Raw genomic sequence first — 16,367 nt, forward strand, 5'->3', positions numbered from 1 at the left:
GGCTGGGACACACCATTGCTATGCAATACCACTCATCCAATACTCATCCAATCCAATTATAATAAAGGAGGGGGAAAGAACTGAGATTTCTCCCCATCTCTCAGCAGCTAGTCTTTCTTCAAGCGACGAATCTACTTGCTACCACTATGTAGCAAAGTGATAACTGTACAATGTAATTGTAATACTCTGTGGCATTTGGAAAATGTATAGGAGAATAAAATGAAACTGGAAACTGGGTAGTTACATGTAAGTAAACAACGAGGTTCATAATATTTACAAACCACTTTGTAATCAGGTTTTTTGTACCTTCTCCATTTCATTGCATTAAATGAGGGTTTGGGTGTTATTGTTTCTTGCTATGTTACCTTATTCCTTGTAAACTGTTCTCCTGCAGTGAAAGAACGTTGCAGTTTCCTGATACCTGTGTCACCTCTATCGCCATAAAGTATTACGTAAATGTTTGCAAAGGTTTCTGCTCCCCATAAATCTCCAGTGTGTACAGAAACAACATATTTATGCACTGAGAAAAAGGAAAAATAGGAGAACAGCATTCAATAATACACTATTGCTTCAAAACTACAAAATTACACACAGAGAGACCTTGTATTTCAGTGCTGCCACAACAAAGTAAAATATCCAAATAAAGTAGATATAATTGATATCTACTGGTATTCAGAGATCTACTGCCTTTTTTACTAGAATATATAGCAATCATGATTATTGTGATGGGATGATGAGCTGCTTGTGCTTAAAAGGGTTGGTCCCTCAGAGTTTGCTCAGCGTAGCAAAGCTCTGCCTTGAGCGGAGCCCTTTGGCATGGCTCCGTCAGTCGCTGTTAGAATCCGACAGTGGGCGTCTGCGGAAACGTTTCCAACATAAAAGCTGTTTAACGGAAACGCGTCTCCTGGATTCTCTGTGTGACAGTTTCCGGCGAGGGGTGGGGGTCCCTAAAGGGGGCCTTGATACCTCCTCACTGTTCTCACTGGAAGTATCCCAGAGCCTCCCCTCCGACTCCCTTTCCCTTGGAGCTCCTGCTCCCCCCCTACTGGTTCCCTCTTCTGCTGCAGAGTCTCTCCTATTCTCCTGGAGCCTTTCCACCACCTGTTCTTCCGATGGCAGTTCCCTGACATCCACCTCCCCCCCAGGGCCCCCTTCACCCCCTCCCGCCTCCTCTCCTACTGGCGGTGAGGATGGAAAGCCCCGGAAGGAACTCTCCTCATCATCAGAGGATTCAAACACTTCTAGCCACGGCTTTCCGTCTCTTTCCCCGTCTTCCTCTTCTTCGTCGGAGTCTGCTTCCTCCTCCACCCCTGACTCTGGGAACCCTTCAAACTCCCCTTCCTCATCGGTGGTCCTGAAGTGTTCCCTCCTAAATCGTGCCACTGGCTGCGGTTTTCTTGGGAAACGCCGATGAAACGTTTCTATTAAAATCTCGTCATTGACTTCCTCTGCCGGTACCCATGTGTTTTCTGACTCTTCCTCCCCCTCCCATTCTACCAAGTATTCCACCTGATTCCCCTTCCACCTGGAATCAATTATTCCTGCCACGTTCATGTTGCGTTCTCTCTCTTCTATGACGGGTGTTTGGGTGACCTCCCTCTCATGTTCCCCCCACTCACGTCCCTCTCGGTACGGCGACAGTAATGACCTGTGAAATACTGGGTGCAATTTCATGTGACTGGGCAATCTGAGTTTGCATGCTACTGGGTTGACCTGTTGTATGACCTCAAAGGGTCCCAACCGTTTGGGTCTCAATTTCTTACACCCTCCCTTGAACGGCAGTCCTTGGGTGGATAGCCACACCCGGTTACCCACCCTTATGGTTTCACCTTCCCTCCTATTTCTGTCTGCTTGCTTCTTATATTCTTCTTTGGCTTTCTCTAAGTTGAGTTGGAGCTGACGGTGGATCGCTTCCATCTCTTCAACAAAATGTTCCGCCGCCGGTACACTCCACCTCTCCCCTCCTTCTCCTGGAAATGCCCGAGGATGACACCCGTAATTTGCCAGAAAGGGACTCATCCCTGTGGACACGTTCTCCGCGTTGTTGTAGGCAAATTCTGCCAGAGGTAACTTATCTACCCAATCATTTTCTCTGTCCTTTACATAACACCTCAGGTATTGTTGCAAAACCCCGTTTGCCCTCTCTGCCTGCCCATTTGTTTCTGGGTGTCTGGCGGTGGAAAAATTTACCTCCACGTGCAGCAAGCTCATTAGCTTCCTCCAGAACCTGGAAGTAAATTGTTTCCCTCTGTCGCTGACCACCCTCAAGGGGGCGCCATGCAACCTGAAAATATGCTTTACAAACAACTTTGCGGTTTCTTCCGCTGTGACTGCATGTGAACAGGCTATAAAATGGCACATCTTAGTTAATAGATCCACCACCACCATGACAGCTGTTTTTCCTTTGGATTTTGGCAGATCTGTCATAAAATCTATGGATACCATCTCCCATGGTCTTTCTGGTGTGGGTAAGGGTTCTAATAGCCCCGCTGGTGCCAGCCTCTCTCCTTTTGCTCTCTGGCACCTGTCGCATCCCCGGACATACTCCCGCACGTCTTCCCTCACCTTGGGCCACCAAAACTCCCTGGTAACCAACCACATGGTTTTGTGCTGCCCGAAGTGGCCCGCCGTGGGGCTGTCGTGTAACTGTCTGAGCACTCGGCCTCTTAGTTCCCCATCTGGTATGTAGAGTGCCCCTTTGTAATACAACTTTCCGTTCTTTTCCTCAAAACCCCCTGTGTTCTCCCCTGTTCCCCTGAGTTCCCTGAGCTTTTCTTGGGCGTATTCATCGTTCTCGGTACCCTCCACCAGTTCTCTTTGCCCCACCAATGCCGCCCCACAAACCCAATGGTCCTCGGGGATGATATGTCTTTCCTCCGCCGCTCCCCCCCCCTCCAAGTACTCAGGTTTTCGGGAGAGAGCGTCCGCCCTGACGTTCTCTGGCCCTGGCACGTAGCGAATTTCAAAATTGAACTTGGAGAACTCTTGCGCCCATCTTACTTGTCTCTGGTTCAGTACTCGGGCCGTTCTCCAGTATTCTAGATTTTTGTGGTCTGTCCGCACTTGAACCTTGTGCTGCGCCCCAATCAACAGGTGTCGCCATCTCCAGAACGCTTCATGGATGGCGAGTAATTCTCTGTCGTACACTGTATAGTTCCTCTCGGATTTGTTCAACTTCCACGAGAAGAAGGCACACAGTTTCCATTCTGACGTATCCTTTCCCGGCTGTAGGAGCACTGCACCCACCGCTCTGTCTGACGCGTCAGTCTCCACTCTCATTGGCTGCTGCAGATCCACGTGTAAGAGTTGTTCTTCCGAAGCAAACGCCTTCTTTAACCTTTCAAACGCTCGCTGCGCTTCTTCCGTCCAGACAAATTTCTTCTTACTGCTGAGACAATCCGTGATGGGGGCCGTTAAGTGGGCAAAGTTCTTGATGAACTTCCGATAGAAGTTTCCGAAACCCAAGAACCTTTGCACGTCTTTCTTAGTTTTCGGTGGTTTCCATTCCAGTACCGCTTGAACTTTGCTAGGATCCATGGCCAGCCCCTTGTCTGACAACCGGTACCCCAGGAATTCCACCTCTCTGGTGTGAAACTGACACTTCTCCAGTTTCACCCACAGCTGGTTTTCTTGCAGTTTGCTCAGTACCTCTCGTACATCTCGCACATGCTGCTCCTCATTCTCTGAGTACACTAGTACGTCATCTAAGAACGCTGCACAGTTCTTGTAAAGCAATGGTCCTAGGACGTGATTCATGAACGATTGAAAAACGGCTGACCCCCCCTGGAGGCCGAAGGGCATAACAAGGTATTCAAAGGCCCCCAAAGGGGTGAACATAGTGGTTTTCCACCCGTCTCCCTTTCTCATACGTATCAGGTTGTACGCCCCCCCCTTAGGTCCAGCTTGGTAAAAATTTTCCCTTTCCTCACCCGGGTCAGAATGTCATCGATTCTAGGCATGGGGAAAGCCACTGGTTCAGACACGGCATTTAGGGCCCTGAAGTCTACGACCAATCTCGGTTTATCTGTATTTTTTTGTCCACAAAAAACACTGGGCTACCCCCCCCCACCGCTCGTGACTCTCTGATGAACCCTCGCTTGAGGTTCTTGTCTATAAACTCCCTTAACTCCTGCATCTCCCTGTCTGACATTGCATACAGCTTGCCCACTGGCAATTGTGCTCCTGGGAGTAAGTTGATTTGACAGTCAAAGGGTCTGTGCGGGGGTAGTTTATCTGCTTCCCTTTCGCTGAAGACATTAGCCAAGTCGGCGTATTGTCGTGGTACCCTCCCTTGGTCTGTTACTTCCATCCTTGCTAGCGTGGCTTGGGTGCCTACTTGGCTCTCCCTCTCCGTGCAATGTGCCAGGCAATGCACTGACCCAAAGGAAACCACCCTCTGGTGCCATCCCACTAGCGGATCATGCAGCGCTAGCCAGCTCATTCCCAAAATAATGGGCGCTCCTCCCAAGGTGGCTATATTAAACGCCATCAGTTCTGTGTGCCTTGCCACCTTCATTATAATGGGGACAGTCTGCTGGTTAACTTCTCCTCCCAACAACGCCCTCCCATCAATCGTGGTCACCTGCAGAGGGTTATTTAAGGGGATAGTCTGTATCTGGTGTTCGGCTGCAAACTCCTTACTCATAAAGTTGCAGGAGCTGCCTGAGTCCAATAGCGCCTTCACCTTTAGTGGGTGTCCGTTTGCCAGCTCTAGCAACACCTCTATTACAAGAGCTGGTCTTGGTGGTTCCGGCGTGGGCACATTCACTGTTCCTTGGCCTGGCTGCTGTGCCCCGATGGTGGTAGCCAGGCATTGGCTTTTACTTGCTCCTTAGCTCCCTCCGCCTCCTCCCCAACAGCTCCCGCCATCCCTTGCCATTCCTTTCTTTGCGGACAAACTCTGGCAAAGTGACCTGGCTGTTGGCAGAGAAAACATTTCTTGGCGCCTTTTCCCTCCTTCTTCCGCCCTTCACTGGGGTTTGAAACTGCGCTCGCGCGCGCTGTTCCAATTTCCATCGGCTCTCCTGGCGGGGAAGGCTGCTCTGGAATCTCTGGAATGCGGAAATCCCTCCAACGCTCCCCTTTCCCTTCCCGCTTCTCCAAGGCTCTGGCCTCCTGGCGTGCTCCTATGGCCAGCGCGGATTTAGTCAGCTGGTCCATAGACTCCACCCTGGGCGCCCGGGAAAGTTCGTCTTTCACTGCCGAGGATAGTCCTTCTTCGAACAGCATTTGTATCGGTTCCGCTGACAAATCCCAACTTAATTTATGGATCAACATGGTGAACTCAGTCCAGTACTCACGGACAGATCGGTTCCCTTGTTTACACGCCATTAACTGTCTGCGCGCCACTCCCTGCTCAATCTCGCTGGAGAACATCAAATCCATGGCGCGAAAAAACTTCCTTGTGTCCTTTAGGACCTCATTATTGGCTGCCATTAGGGGTCTCACCCAGTGTTTCGCCCCCCCTTTGAGATGGCCAATCACAAACGCTACCCTCGATTCCTCATCAGGAAAATCATCAAACTGCAGATTGAGGGCATATTGCATCTCTGTCCTAAAGGCTTGATAGTTCCTGGGATCACCCCCAAACTTCTGCACCAGTCCTGGCACCTTCCTCGAGAGTTGGGTGGCTTTTCCCTTTTCTGCATCGTGAGCCCTCCTCTCCTCAAGCCTAGCCGTTTGCAGAGCTAACTGGACCTCCAACATCCTGTACCTTTCTTCCAGGCTTGGACCGGCTGCAGCTGCTCCCCCTTCTCCGGCTCCGGCTGGGTTGCTCATGATGCCTCTCCTTGCACAAGCTGCTTTCAGAGACTGTCGGATTGCTGTGATGGGATGATGAGCTGCTTGTGCTTAAAAGGGTTGGTCCCTCAGAGTTTGCTCAGCGTAGCAAAGCTCTGCCTTGAGCGGAGCCCTTTGGCATGGCTCCGTCAGTCGCTGTTAGAATCCGACAGTGGGTGTCTGCGGAAACGTTTCCAACATAAAAGCTGTTTAACGGAAACGCGTCTCCTGGATTCTCTGCGTGACAGTTTCCGGCGAGGGGTGGGGGTCCCTAAAGGGGGCCTTGATACCTCCTCACTGTTCTCACTGGAAGTATCCCAGAGCCTCCCCTCCGACTCCCTTTCCCTTGGAGCTCCTGCTCCCCCCCTACTGGTTCCCTCTTCTGCTGCAGAGTCTCTCCTATTCTCCTGGAGCCTTTCCACCACCTGTTCTTCCGATGGCAGTTCCCTGACAATTATATATAGCCAATATGGCATGGCATGGATTGGATCAGGCACAAAAGTAGTTTGAGGAATAGATGCATGAAGGCTTAAGGTTCTTAAGGGGACAGCTAGCTGAACTTAACTGTTCCAGGAACGAAAAGCCAAAGTGACAAAACCAGCCTATTTAACAAGTGAACCTGAACTAAATGCCCCCATGCCAGTGGCACAATGTGGAGTAGGTGAGAAAACTGACCCACCAATGCCAAAATTCCAACTCAGCCCTAAAAAGTGACCAACAAGTCAGACTATGAACTAGGGATGTGGGCAGGTGCCACCAACATAGGAGAAAAGAGGCATAGCCAGAGCTTAAATAAGATCCACTGTCCTACCCTCTCAGGCCACAACTATGTCCCACAGCCCAATATATCAGACTGATAGGAAAAAGGAAAATAGTTTTTGGATAGGTTGAATAAGTGGGTAAGAGGTTTGTGGGTGGGTCTTAGAAGGAAAATAAGTTAAAGCTGTCTTCATATTTTAAGCATAATCAAGAGTCAAATTCTGCAGCTTGTTCCCAAACCAGGAAATATAAGTCTTCACCACATTTCTATTTATAATTGCACCCGGTAACTTAATTAATTACAGCCCATACATTTTACTTGTGTTTGCACTTGGAAATGTAGGTAGCATTATGAGAAATAAAACAATCCTCTTTAAAATTATTATTACACAAGGAAATCATTCCTAATAATCACTTCAGCCATTCAAGTTCATGTAAGTGAAAGAATCCAGTGCTCCATGTTACAAAAATGACTTTCCATTACTCCCAATTATGTGCTTTATCTTTTGCCAGTATAATTCTAACTCTTTGGTTTGCACACAAAGTTGTGCATAGAGTATAACAATGGCCAAGCAGTTTCTCATTTAATTAAGAGGGATTTGATTTGAGTACTTGTGAAGCATTGCTTCAGATCCACAGTAATTTTCAAGCACTGAGAAATTTAACAAAATACTTAGTTTTGCTGCACTGATTTCTTTCAAATGTTAGTTCACCTTGTTCCTGTCTTCTCTGCTATTTTTACCTGGTAAAGGCTTCTGGTTCTCAGTCACTGCAGGGAATTCTTTCACCAGCTCTTGGTGTTCTCGGCTAAGAGAAAACCAGCAGTTACAGTCAAAGTTCACTTCTTGATTAGTGTGCAGCTCTTCCATCTGAAAAGACTTCAAATGCCAACCTTCAAAGTCTGGCAAATCATCACAGCTGACCCGAATCTTATACACATCTCCAACATCTCCAGATTCAATCTGCAGTGAAGAAAAATGGAAGAGCAGGTTACCTGAGAAGAAGGAGGGAGGACACAATATAGATTTTTACAAGCTGGAGAAGATGCCTCACTATATTGAAAGCATGGTCTGAAGGCATATGAAGCCAACCACTTATGGAATGCTTTCCCCATTGAGATCAGGCAGGCACCAATTATGGGGCTTTTTCTGCCATCAGTTAAATACATGTTTGTTTACCCAGGCTTTCCCTGACCACCAGTACCATGGAATCATAGAACTGTAGAGTTGGAAGAGACCCAAAAGGCCATCTAGTCCAACTCTCTGCAATGCAGGAATTACAGATAAAGATAAAGAATCACTGGCAGTCCCTCACATCATGGTGCCTTAGGTGTTTCAATGCATGATAGATACCATTTCCTTGCCCCACAAAAAGTTAGGTTTTGTGCCTGATCATGAAGTATGTGAAGACTAAGGCTTTATTTGCGCATTGCATTTTTAGGACAATGTTAAACTCTTTTATAACTCAAACTTTTTTGTTTTATATTATTTAATCAATATTTGTTACTCATAGTGGACACTACAGTCTCCCTGTGTTATTGATGGATTGGATGCTGGAAATGAAGGTTCTGTCATGACCTTGCTACTTCAGTGGTGAAGGTCATTTTTGTTGCTACTGCTGCCGATAGTTAAAATGTCAAGAAAATCAATGTAATGTCTTTCGCTGCTCACCTCCTCCCTGGATTTTTTCAGTTTATGTAGGCAGAGAAAGAATTGATGGTGAATAATGCCAAGATGAGAATACAGATATAGATAAGGAAAAATCATTCCCAATTACTTTCATCCTCCTTTGTATCAACATAGACAAGGCAGAAAGAACCACTCCCTTTTTGCAGCACTATCACTTTATTTGTTCATCCATATATTTTTTTCACTTACCCATATACCAGAACCATACAGTGGTGGAATCTACACACATATAAAAAAACACTGTGAAAATTCTTTTTTAAAAAAAGTTTTGGAAAATATCTTGAATTTACCATAGCTCCCCAATGCCATCTAGGGCCATGTTTGTATATTGAACTGTACAACACATTTTAAATGCTTTATTTGTCACTGTATAGCTGAGTCCCATGTAACACTGGTAGAATACAGCACTTCAGTTCACAGTAAGGGAATCACACATTGGAATGCTTCCTCTTAAAACCGAAAAAATCCTCTGCACATAGAAGATGTACATGCAAGATGCATGTGTTGTAACCATGGGGCATTTAAATGAGTTAGTCAGTGACTGCATATTTATACTCTTTAGAAAAGCAGTGAATGCCTTGTGGCAGGAAAGCTTGCCATGCATTTCACTGAAGCAGTTCATTCAATGTTCGTCAGGCTGGCCTGTTTATTCCACATCCATCCTGATTCATCTGCACAAAGCTTACACGCTAGTTAGACTAGGCCTAGCCTTTATTGAGCTATTGTTTTGTTTATAGAAGGAGCGGGGAACCTCTGGCCTGCAGACCAATCTTGGGCTGCCAAGGGCTCCAATTTGGAAAGCCAGCAGTGGCGTAGCATGGGTTGTCAGCACCCGGGGCAAGGCAAGTAATTTGCGCCCCCTAACCCTGGATTTGCGCCCCCTAACCCTATCCCTAACCCTAACCCCCAGATGTTGCGCCCGGTGCGGCCGGCACCCCCTGCACCCCCCACGCTACGCCACTGAAAGCCAGTCCACTTCCCCAAAACCATGTCCACCAGTGACATCAGCTGATGGGTGGCAGAACAGGGTTTAATCCTGCATTGGCTGCCCTGCCCTGCCCCCAGCAGGAAACAGGACTGCCCAGCCTAGGCAGTAGGAATTAATCTTCTCTCATCTGCTGATGAGTGGAGATTTGGAGACAGATCAGAGTGAGACTTTAAATCTCAGGGATTTAAAGGGAAAGCAGGAAGTTTACTGGGTTTTGCAATATTTGCATTTATTTACAACTATGCAAGTTGAGCATAAGGTGGAGGTGGTAGCATTAACACGCCAACAGATGCTGCTCCCCCATTAAGTTCTAGGGTGGCAACTAACTCCATAGGATTTTTCCAGAGTGCAACTCAACCTTCTGTGCAACTCTGTCAGTTGCAGTCTCTGTTACCATCTGCACCTGATGACACCATTCCCCACAGAAAAAGAGGGACTGCCTGAGGAAGATGTGCCTCCAACAATTCCCCAACCATTAGGTCCTATGGAAGCAAATTGCTTGCACTTGGAGAACTGTTTTACATAATAAAGCTAAACCTGTCTGCCAAGTTTGATCACTCAGTCCCTCTGTCATCCCCAGACCCTAATCTTACAGGCAGTGGGGAGAACCCTGGAAAAGTCCTTTAGTCTGAACACAGTCCCACAACTAAGGAATAGGATTAGCTGTGGGAGGAGCTTATCAGAGCTTGTAGGGCAGCGCAATTTGATCTATCTTTAGATTTAGGGGAGCTAGTCTCAAACGTTTGTTGGGGGAGACCTAGGGTTTTTGGGGGGGGAGTTACTTGTCCTGTATGCACGCTTCTTATGATGGAGGACCACTGTAGCCAGCCCCAACGACACGTTCTCAAGATGGAGAGTGAGGGAGCAGCTGCAGTCGCCTGCGACTCCTGCACAGTGTTTGCCATCTTGCCAAAGGTTGCAGGCAGTTTTACCTGCAGCAATTGCATGTTGATTGCCCTCTTGAAAGACAAAGTCCAGCAACTGGAGGAACGTGTGGCTACGCTCCAAAGAATTAGAGAGCTGGAGCTCTTCTTGGAAGCAACATAGCACACCATCTCCACCAAGGAGGAGACAGGGGACTCCCCTGAGAAGGAGGCTAGTTCACCAACACAGGAGCCAGATATATGGAGAAACGTGACTCAAAGAAGTAGGAGGCCCAGGGTTCGCTCTGATTGTTTAGAAATACACAATCGCTTTGAGGTCCTCTCCCCTAGAATGGAAGACGAAGAGCAGACTCCATTTGAGGATCTCTCCCTCGTTACAGTCGATCAGGTATATGAAGACGAGCAGCAAAGTCAGTCCTCCGGGAATGTGCAGGCGACCTTGGAACGGACAGATCACGGAAAAACCCCAACCAAACCTAAGAGGAGGCGTGTAGTGGTGATAGGGGATTCTCTACTGAGGGGAACAGAAGCAGTGATCTGTGGGCCTGACAAGATGTCTCGGGAAGTGTGCTGTCTCCCCGGGGCTAAGATCCAAGATGTAACTGAACGACTGCAAGGAATCATAAAACCCACTGACAAATACCCCTTCCTCTTGGTTCATGTGGGAACCAATGACACTGCAAGCAATAGCCTCCAGAAGATCAAAAGAGACTATGAGGCTCTGGGCAGGAAATTGAAGCAATTAAATGCACAAATTGTCATCTCATCTGTCCTCCCAGTTGAACGACGTGGCCCAGGGAGAGAGAGAAGAATAGTGGAAGTGAACAGCTGGCTTCGCAAATGGTGTAAACAGGAACGGTTTGGATTCTTAGATCACGGACTGCAGTTTCTTGAAGATGGACTTCTGGCAAGAGATGGGCTGCACCACACAACGGTTGGGAGGAATGTTTTTGCCAAAAATCTCAGAAACCTCATCAGGAGGGCTTTAAACTGACTAATGTGGGGGAGGAAGACAGTGCTCCTGAAGGTAGGAGTCTATCAATTGATGAAGATGATCATCCAAATGTCATAGACCAAATGGAGCAAACAGCACGCAGACCTAGTGGTGGGAGGAAAAAATCCTTAAATAAGAGACACGGGGGAATGATTAATGGACTTCAATGTCTGTACACTAATGCGCAAAGCATGGGTAATAAACAAGATGAGCTTGAGCTCTTGGTAGCAAACTAAATATGACATAATAGGCATCACTGAAACCTGGTGGGATAACTCCCACGACTGGAATGTAATAATGGAGGGATACAATCTATTTCAGAGAAACAGACCAGACAAGAAAGGAGGAGGAGTGGCATCATATGTCAGGGATGTGTATACCTGTGAAGAGATCCAAGATTTAGAACCTCAAAGCCAAAGTGAAAGCATTTGGGTTAAAATTAAGGGAGAGAAGAATAACAGGGACCTCATTGTGGGAGTTTACTATAGATCCCCAAGCCAAACGGAGGACATAGATGATGCCTTCCTGGAACAGATGGCCAAGCATGCAAAAGGAAGGGAGATAGTAGTAATGGGGGACTTCAATTACCCGGATATTTGCTGGATGTCAAACTCAGCCAAGAGCATAAGGTCAAACAGATTCCTCACTGGCCTTGCAGACAACTTCGTTGTCCAGAAAGTGGGAGAAGCAACAAGAGGAACAGCCATTTTAGATCTGGTCCTAACCAATGTTGATGACCTGGTTAGTGGGGTAGAAGTGGAAGGATCATTAGGCACGAGTGATCATGCTCTTCTGAAGTTTACTATACAGTGGAAAGGAGCAGCCAAGCATACTAGGACTCAATTTCTTGACTTTAAGAAAGCCGACTTCATAAAACTTAGGGAAGTGCTGGGTGAGATCCCATGGACAGTAATATTAAAAGGAAAGGGAGTTCATGATGGCTGGGAGTTTGTTAAGAGGGAGATAGTAAAAGCACAACTTCAGGCAATACCAATGAGACGGAAACATGGAAGGTGCCTAAAGAAGCCAGGGTGGCTATCTAAAGAACTTTTAACTGAGTTAAGATTAAAAAAGGATGTGTACAAAAAATGGAAAAGGGGGGAAACCACCAAAGAGGAATTCAAACAAATAGCCAGCACGTGTAGACACAAAGTCAGAAAAGCTAAAGCACAGAATGAACTCAGGCTTGCTAGAGAGGTTAAAAGCAACAAAAAAGGCTTTTATGTGTATGTTCGTAGCAAAAGGAAGAAGAAAGAAACAGTGGGGTCACTCAGAGGAGAAGATGGTGAAATGCAAACAGGGGACACAGAAAGGGCTGAACTCCTCAATGCCTTCTTTGCCTCAGTCTTCTCCGATAAAGAAAACAATGCCCGACCTGAAGAATTTGGAGCAAATGATTCAGCAGAGGAAACACAGCCCAGAATAACTAAGGAGATAGTACAAGAATACTTGGCTAGTTTAGATGTATTCAAGTCTCCAGGGCCAGATGAACTGCATCCAAGAGTATTAAAAGAACTGGCAGATGTGATCTCAGAACCACTGGCAGTCATCTTTGAGAATTCCTGGAGAACAGGTGAAGTCCCGGCAGACTGGAGGAGGGCAAATGTTGTCCCTATTTTCAAAAAGGGGAAAAGAGAGGACCCAAATAATTACTGCCCAGTAAGTCTGACATCAATACCAGGGAAGATTCTGGAGCAGATCATTAAGCAAACAGTCTGTGAGCACCTAGAAAGGAATGCTGTGATCACCAATAGTCAGCATGGATTTCTGAAAAATAAGTCATGCCAGACTAACCTGATTTCATTTTTTGACAGAATTACAACCCTGGTAGATGAAGGGAACGCAGTGGATGTAGCCTACCTTGATTTCAGCAAGGCATTTGACAAGGTGCCCCATGATATTCTTGTAAAGAAGCTGGTAAAATGCGGTCTTGACTATGCTACCACTCAGTGGATTTGTAACTGGCTGACTGACCGAACCCAAAGGGTGCTCATCAATGGTTCCTCTTCATCCTGGAGAAGAGTGACTAGTGGGGTGCCACAGGGTTCTGTCTTGGGCCCGGTCTTATTCAACATCTTTATCAACGACTTGGATGATGGACTCAAGGGCATCCTGATCAAATTTGCAGATGACACCAAACTGGGAGGGGTGGCTAACACCCCAGAGGACAGGATCACACTTCAAAACGACCTTGACAGATTAGAGAACTGGGCCAAAACAAACAAGATGAATTTTAACAGGGAGAAATGTAAAGTATTGCACTTGGGCAAAAAAAATGAGAGGCACAAATACAAGATGGGTGACACCTGGCTTGAGAGCAGTACATGTGAAAAGGATCTAGGAGTCTTGGTTGACCACAAACTTGACATGAGCCAACAGTGTGACGCGGCAGCTAAAAAAGCCAATGCAATTCTGGGCTGCATCAATAGGAGTATAGCATCTAGATCAAGGGAAGTAATAGTGCCACTGTATTCTGCTCTGGTCAGACCTCACCTAGAGTACTGTGTCCAGTTCTGGGCACCACAGTTCAAGAAGGACACTGACAAACTGGAATGTGTCCAGAGGAGGGCAACCAAAATGGTCAAAGGCCTGGAAACGATGCCTTATGAAGAACGGCTCAGGGAGCTGGGCATGTTTAGCCTGGAGAAGAGGAGGTTAAGGGGTGATATGATAGCCATGTTCAAATATATAAAAGGATGCCACATAGAGGAGGGAGAAAGGTTGTTTTCTGCTGCTCCAGAGAAGCGGACACGGAGCAATGGTTCCAAACTACAAGAAAAAAGATTCCACCTAAACATTAGGAAGAACTTCCTGACAGTGATGGCTGTTCGACAGTGGAATTTGCTGCCAAGGAGTGTGGTGGAGTCTCCTTTGGAGGTCTTTAAGCAGAGGCTTGACAATCATATGTCAGGAGTGCTCTGATGGTGTTTCCTGCTTGGCAGGGGATTGGACTCGATGGCCCTTGTGGTCTCTTCCAACTCTATGATTCTGTGATTCTATGATTCTATGATTCTAAATGACATGCAATGGATATAAAACAAGGGGGGAAATTCATAGCAGTAAGCACCTTAAAATGATCCAATAGTATAATACCAATTTCCATTATGTTGGTTTATTATATACTACTAAGAATGTTTTTCCTACTTTCTATTAGCTGAAAAATTATCTCCCAATAAGATTTCCAATGAATAAGAATCCCTATTTTGCCCTCCTGAACCTAGGCAACAATCTTAAAGTTTTCTCAGGTTTGCTGGGATATGCCTCATGCAAACTTTCCTGTCTGACTACCAGACAAAAATTTGCACTTGTGGCTTGGCCATCAGGAAGCCATAGATATCCATGAATTTGCAAGACTATCATGATGTCAGTCATTTTTCTCTGGCTCCTATTGATAGTTTGATAGCAATCCATCTGATTAGCTTGACTGGCGGTTGCATCATCAAAAATTGCTTTATGAACTAAAGCTCAAACAGCCCAAACTTAGATGGCAGATTTTATGAAATTGGGAGTGCATCTAAATTTCACACCACGTGGATTAGTCACTCCTAATGCCACATCAGCCATTTTGCATATATGGTCAGGATGGATAAAGGGAGGTAAAAAGGTGGATTATTTTTCCGTCTTTCAGGGCATAGAGTACGAATGACTAGATTAGGAACTCTGATCTCCAATTGTATTCCAGACCAGCAAATTTAAATCTAACATATTTTTGTTCCAATTAACCTGAATGAGCTGGCAGATACATTATTAGAAACAATTGCAGCTACTGCCTCTTCTATGAACACCTTTCTTCAGTTCATCTGATCTTTGTTGTGGCCAGAGGTGAGGAAGTGGGTCTGTGGCTAGCATTCAGCAGCACCTTCTGAGACTATGATACAATCATTTCCTTTTACGTCCCTGACTCCACAAAAAATATTAGTCCACAATTTCTTTCTCTCCACTCTGTTCTTCCACTTGGGTGTTTTTAAGTCAGTTAAAATAACTGCACTTTGTTGTTTTGTTGTTTTGATTTACTTGGCTCCTGAGGATAAAGTTGTATGTTTCTGTTTCTCTATCAGTCTGTTATTTGATCTGCTCTTGAGATCCTAATAAACTCTTTTATCCCTTTGATTCCCATTAGCCCCAAATTAACGCAAAGTAGCTTTTAAAGTCAAGCCAAGCAAATAGTTTATTTTAAAAACTCTAACATGATCTCTTTGAACTGATCAGACTTCGATCCAATTTTTCAGTGCTCCACATGAGCTCTGTTTGTAGTTGTGCCAGACAACAAATCCTCATCATGTTCTAACTGCCCTCTTCCTCTGAACAAGTCTCCAGGCTGGTTGTAATAATTATGTTGACTAATCCATTAACCTGAGGAGGCTTCATGTTTACATCTTGAGCATAGTGAACAGCACCACCTCCATTTAGCTCAGCTTTACAGCCTGAGCATACATTCCCAATAAATTCAAGGGAGGTTACATTTCAGCAACTGTGCCTTGGACTGGCAGCATGCATTATAAAGAAATATCCATGAAACCAGAATGTTTGCATTTACTAATAAAACTGTTCCAGGACACCTTCATGACTGCTATGTGTCGCATTAACATGGCAACAGTCCTCATAAGCACTGGTTACATAATGAGCTGCTGTCTGGAATTGCTTCTGGTTTTTTCCCCCACTGAAATAACAACACTTGAAAGCCAGTGTGCTAGAAAAGGCCACTGTGGGCAGAAAAGGCAGGGTTGCATCTCTCATTGAAAAAAAGCAAGATTCTAAGTGACACTGAAAACACAGAATGGTGTCTTGAAATCTTATAGCTTTATATTTTCATGGCTGTGGTGTTCTTTTCCTGAACCAAGTTGACATCTTTGGCTACCTCTCAATATGCACAAGTTGCCCCATTTCACCCCACTCCTACTAACCACACTCCCATGAGAACCATCTCCATCTCCAAGTATTTTGGAGTACTACATTTATACCTTGTTTGCTCTCCCCTCCAGGTAGTGCAGGGTTGCATACATGGCTATTCCCCTGCACTAATTTTTCCTCACACAGCTTGCTGTTGTTCATTCGTTTAGTTGTGTCTGACTCTTTGTGACCCCATGGACCTGAGAACGCCAGGCACTCCTGTCCTCCACTGCCTCCCGCAGTTTGGTCAAACTCATGTCAGTAGCTTCGAGAACACTGCCCAGCCATCACTTCCTCTGTCGTCCCCTTCTCCTTGTGCCCTCAATCTTTACCAACATCAGGGTCTTTTCCAGGGAGTCTTCTCTTCTCATGAGGTGGCCAAAGTA

At 46.0% G+C, this 16,367-nt stretch overlaps 1 protein-coding gene across 4 annotated transcripts in view; it reads right to left on the reverse strand.

The window, feature by feature from the left end:
• RP1 (RP1 axonemal microtubule associated) overlaps nt 1-16,367 on the reverse strand; it is a 188,696-nt gene that overhangs the window by 64,545 nt on the left and 107,784 nt on the right. For all 4 annotated transcript variants that reach the window (XM_081873914.1, XM_081873915.1, XM_081873912.1 and 1 more), the window contains 2 exons: nt 7,280-7,499; nt 366-520 (listed from right to left, as the gene is read on the reverse strand). In XM_081873914.1, the coding sequence (XP_081730040.1) occupies nt 366-520; nt 7,280-7,499 (375 nt within the window). The remainder of the gene's footprint in view (nt 1-365; nt 521-7,279; nt 7,500-16,367) is intronic.

This window comes from Podarcis erhardii (assembly GCF_964252035.2).
Source record: "Podarcis erhardii genome assembly, chromosome: 8".
NCBI classification, from domain to species: domain Eukaryota; kingdom Metazoa; phylum Chordata; class Lepidosauria; order Squamata; family Lacertidae; genus Podarcis; species Podarcis erhardii.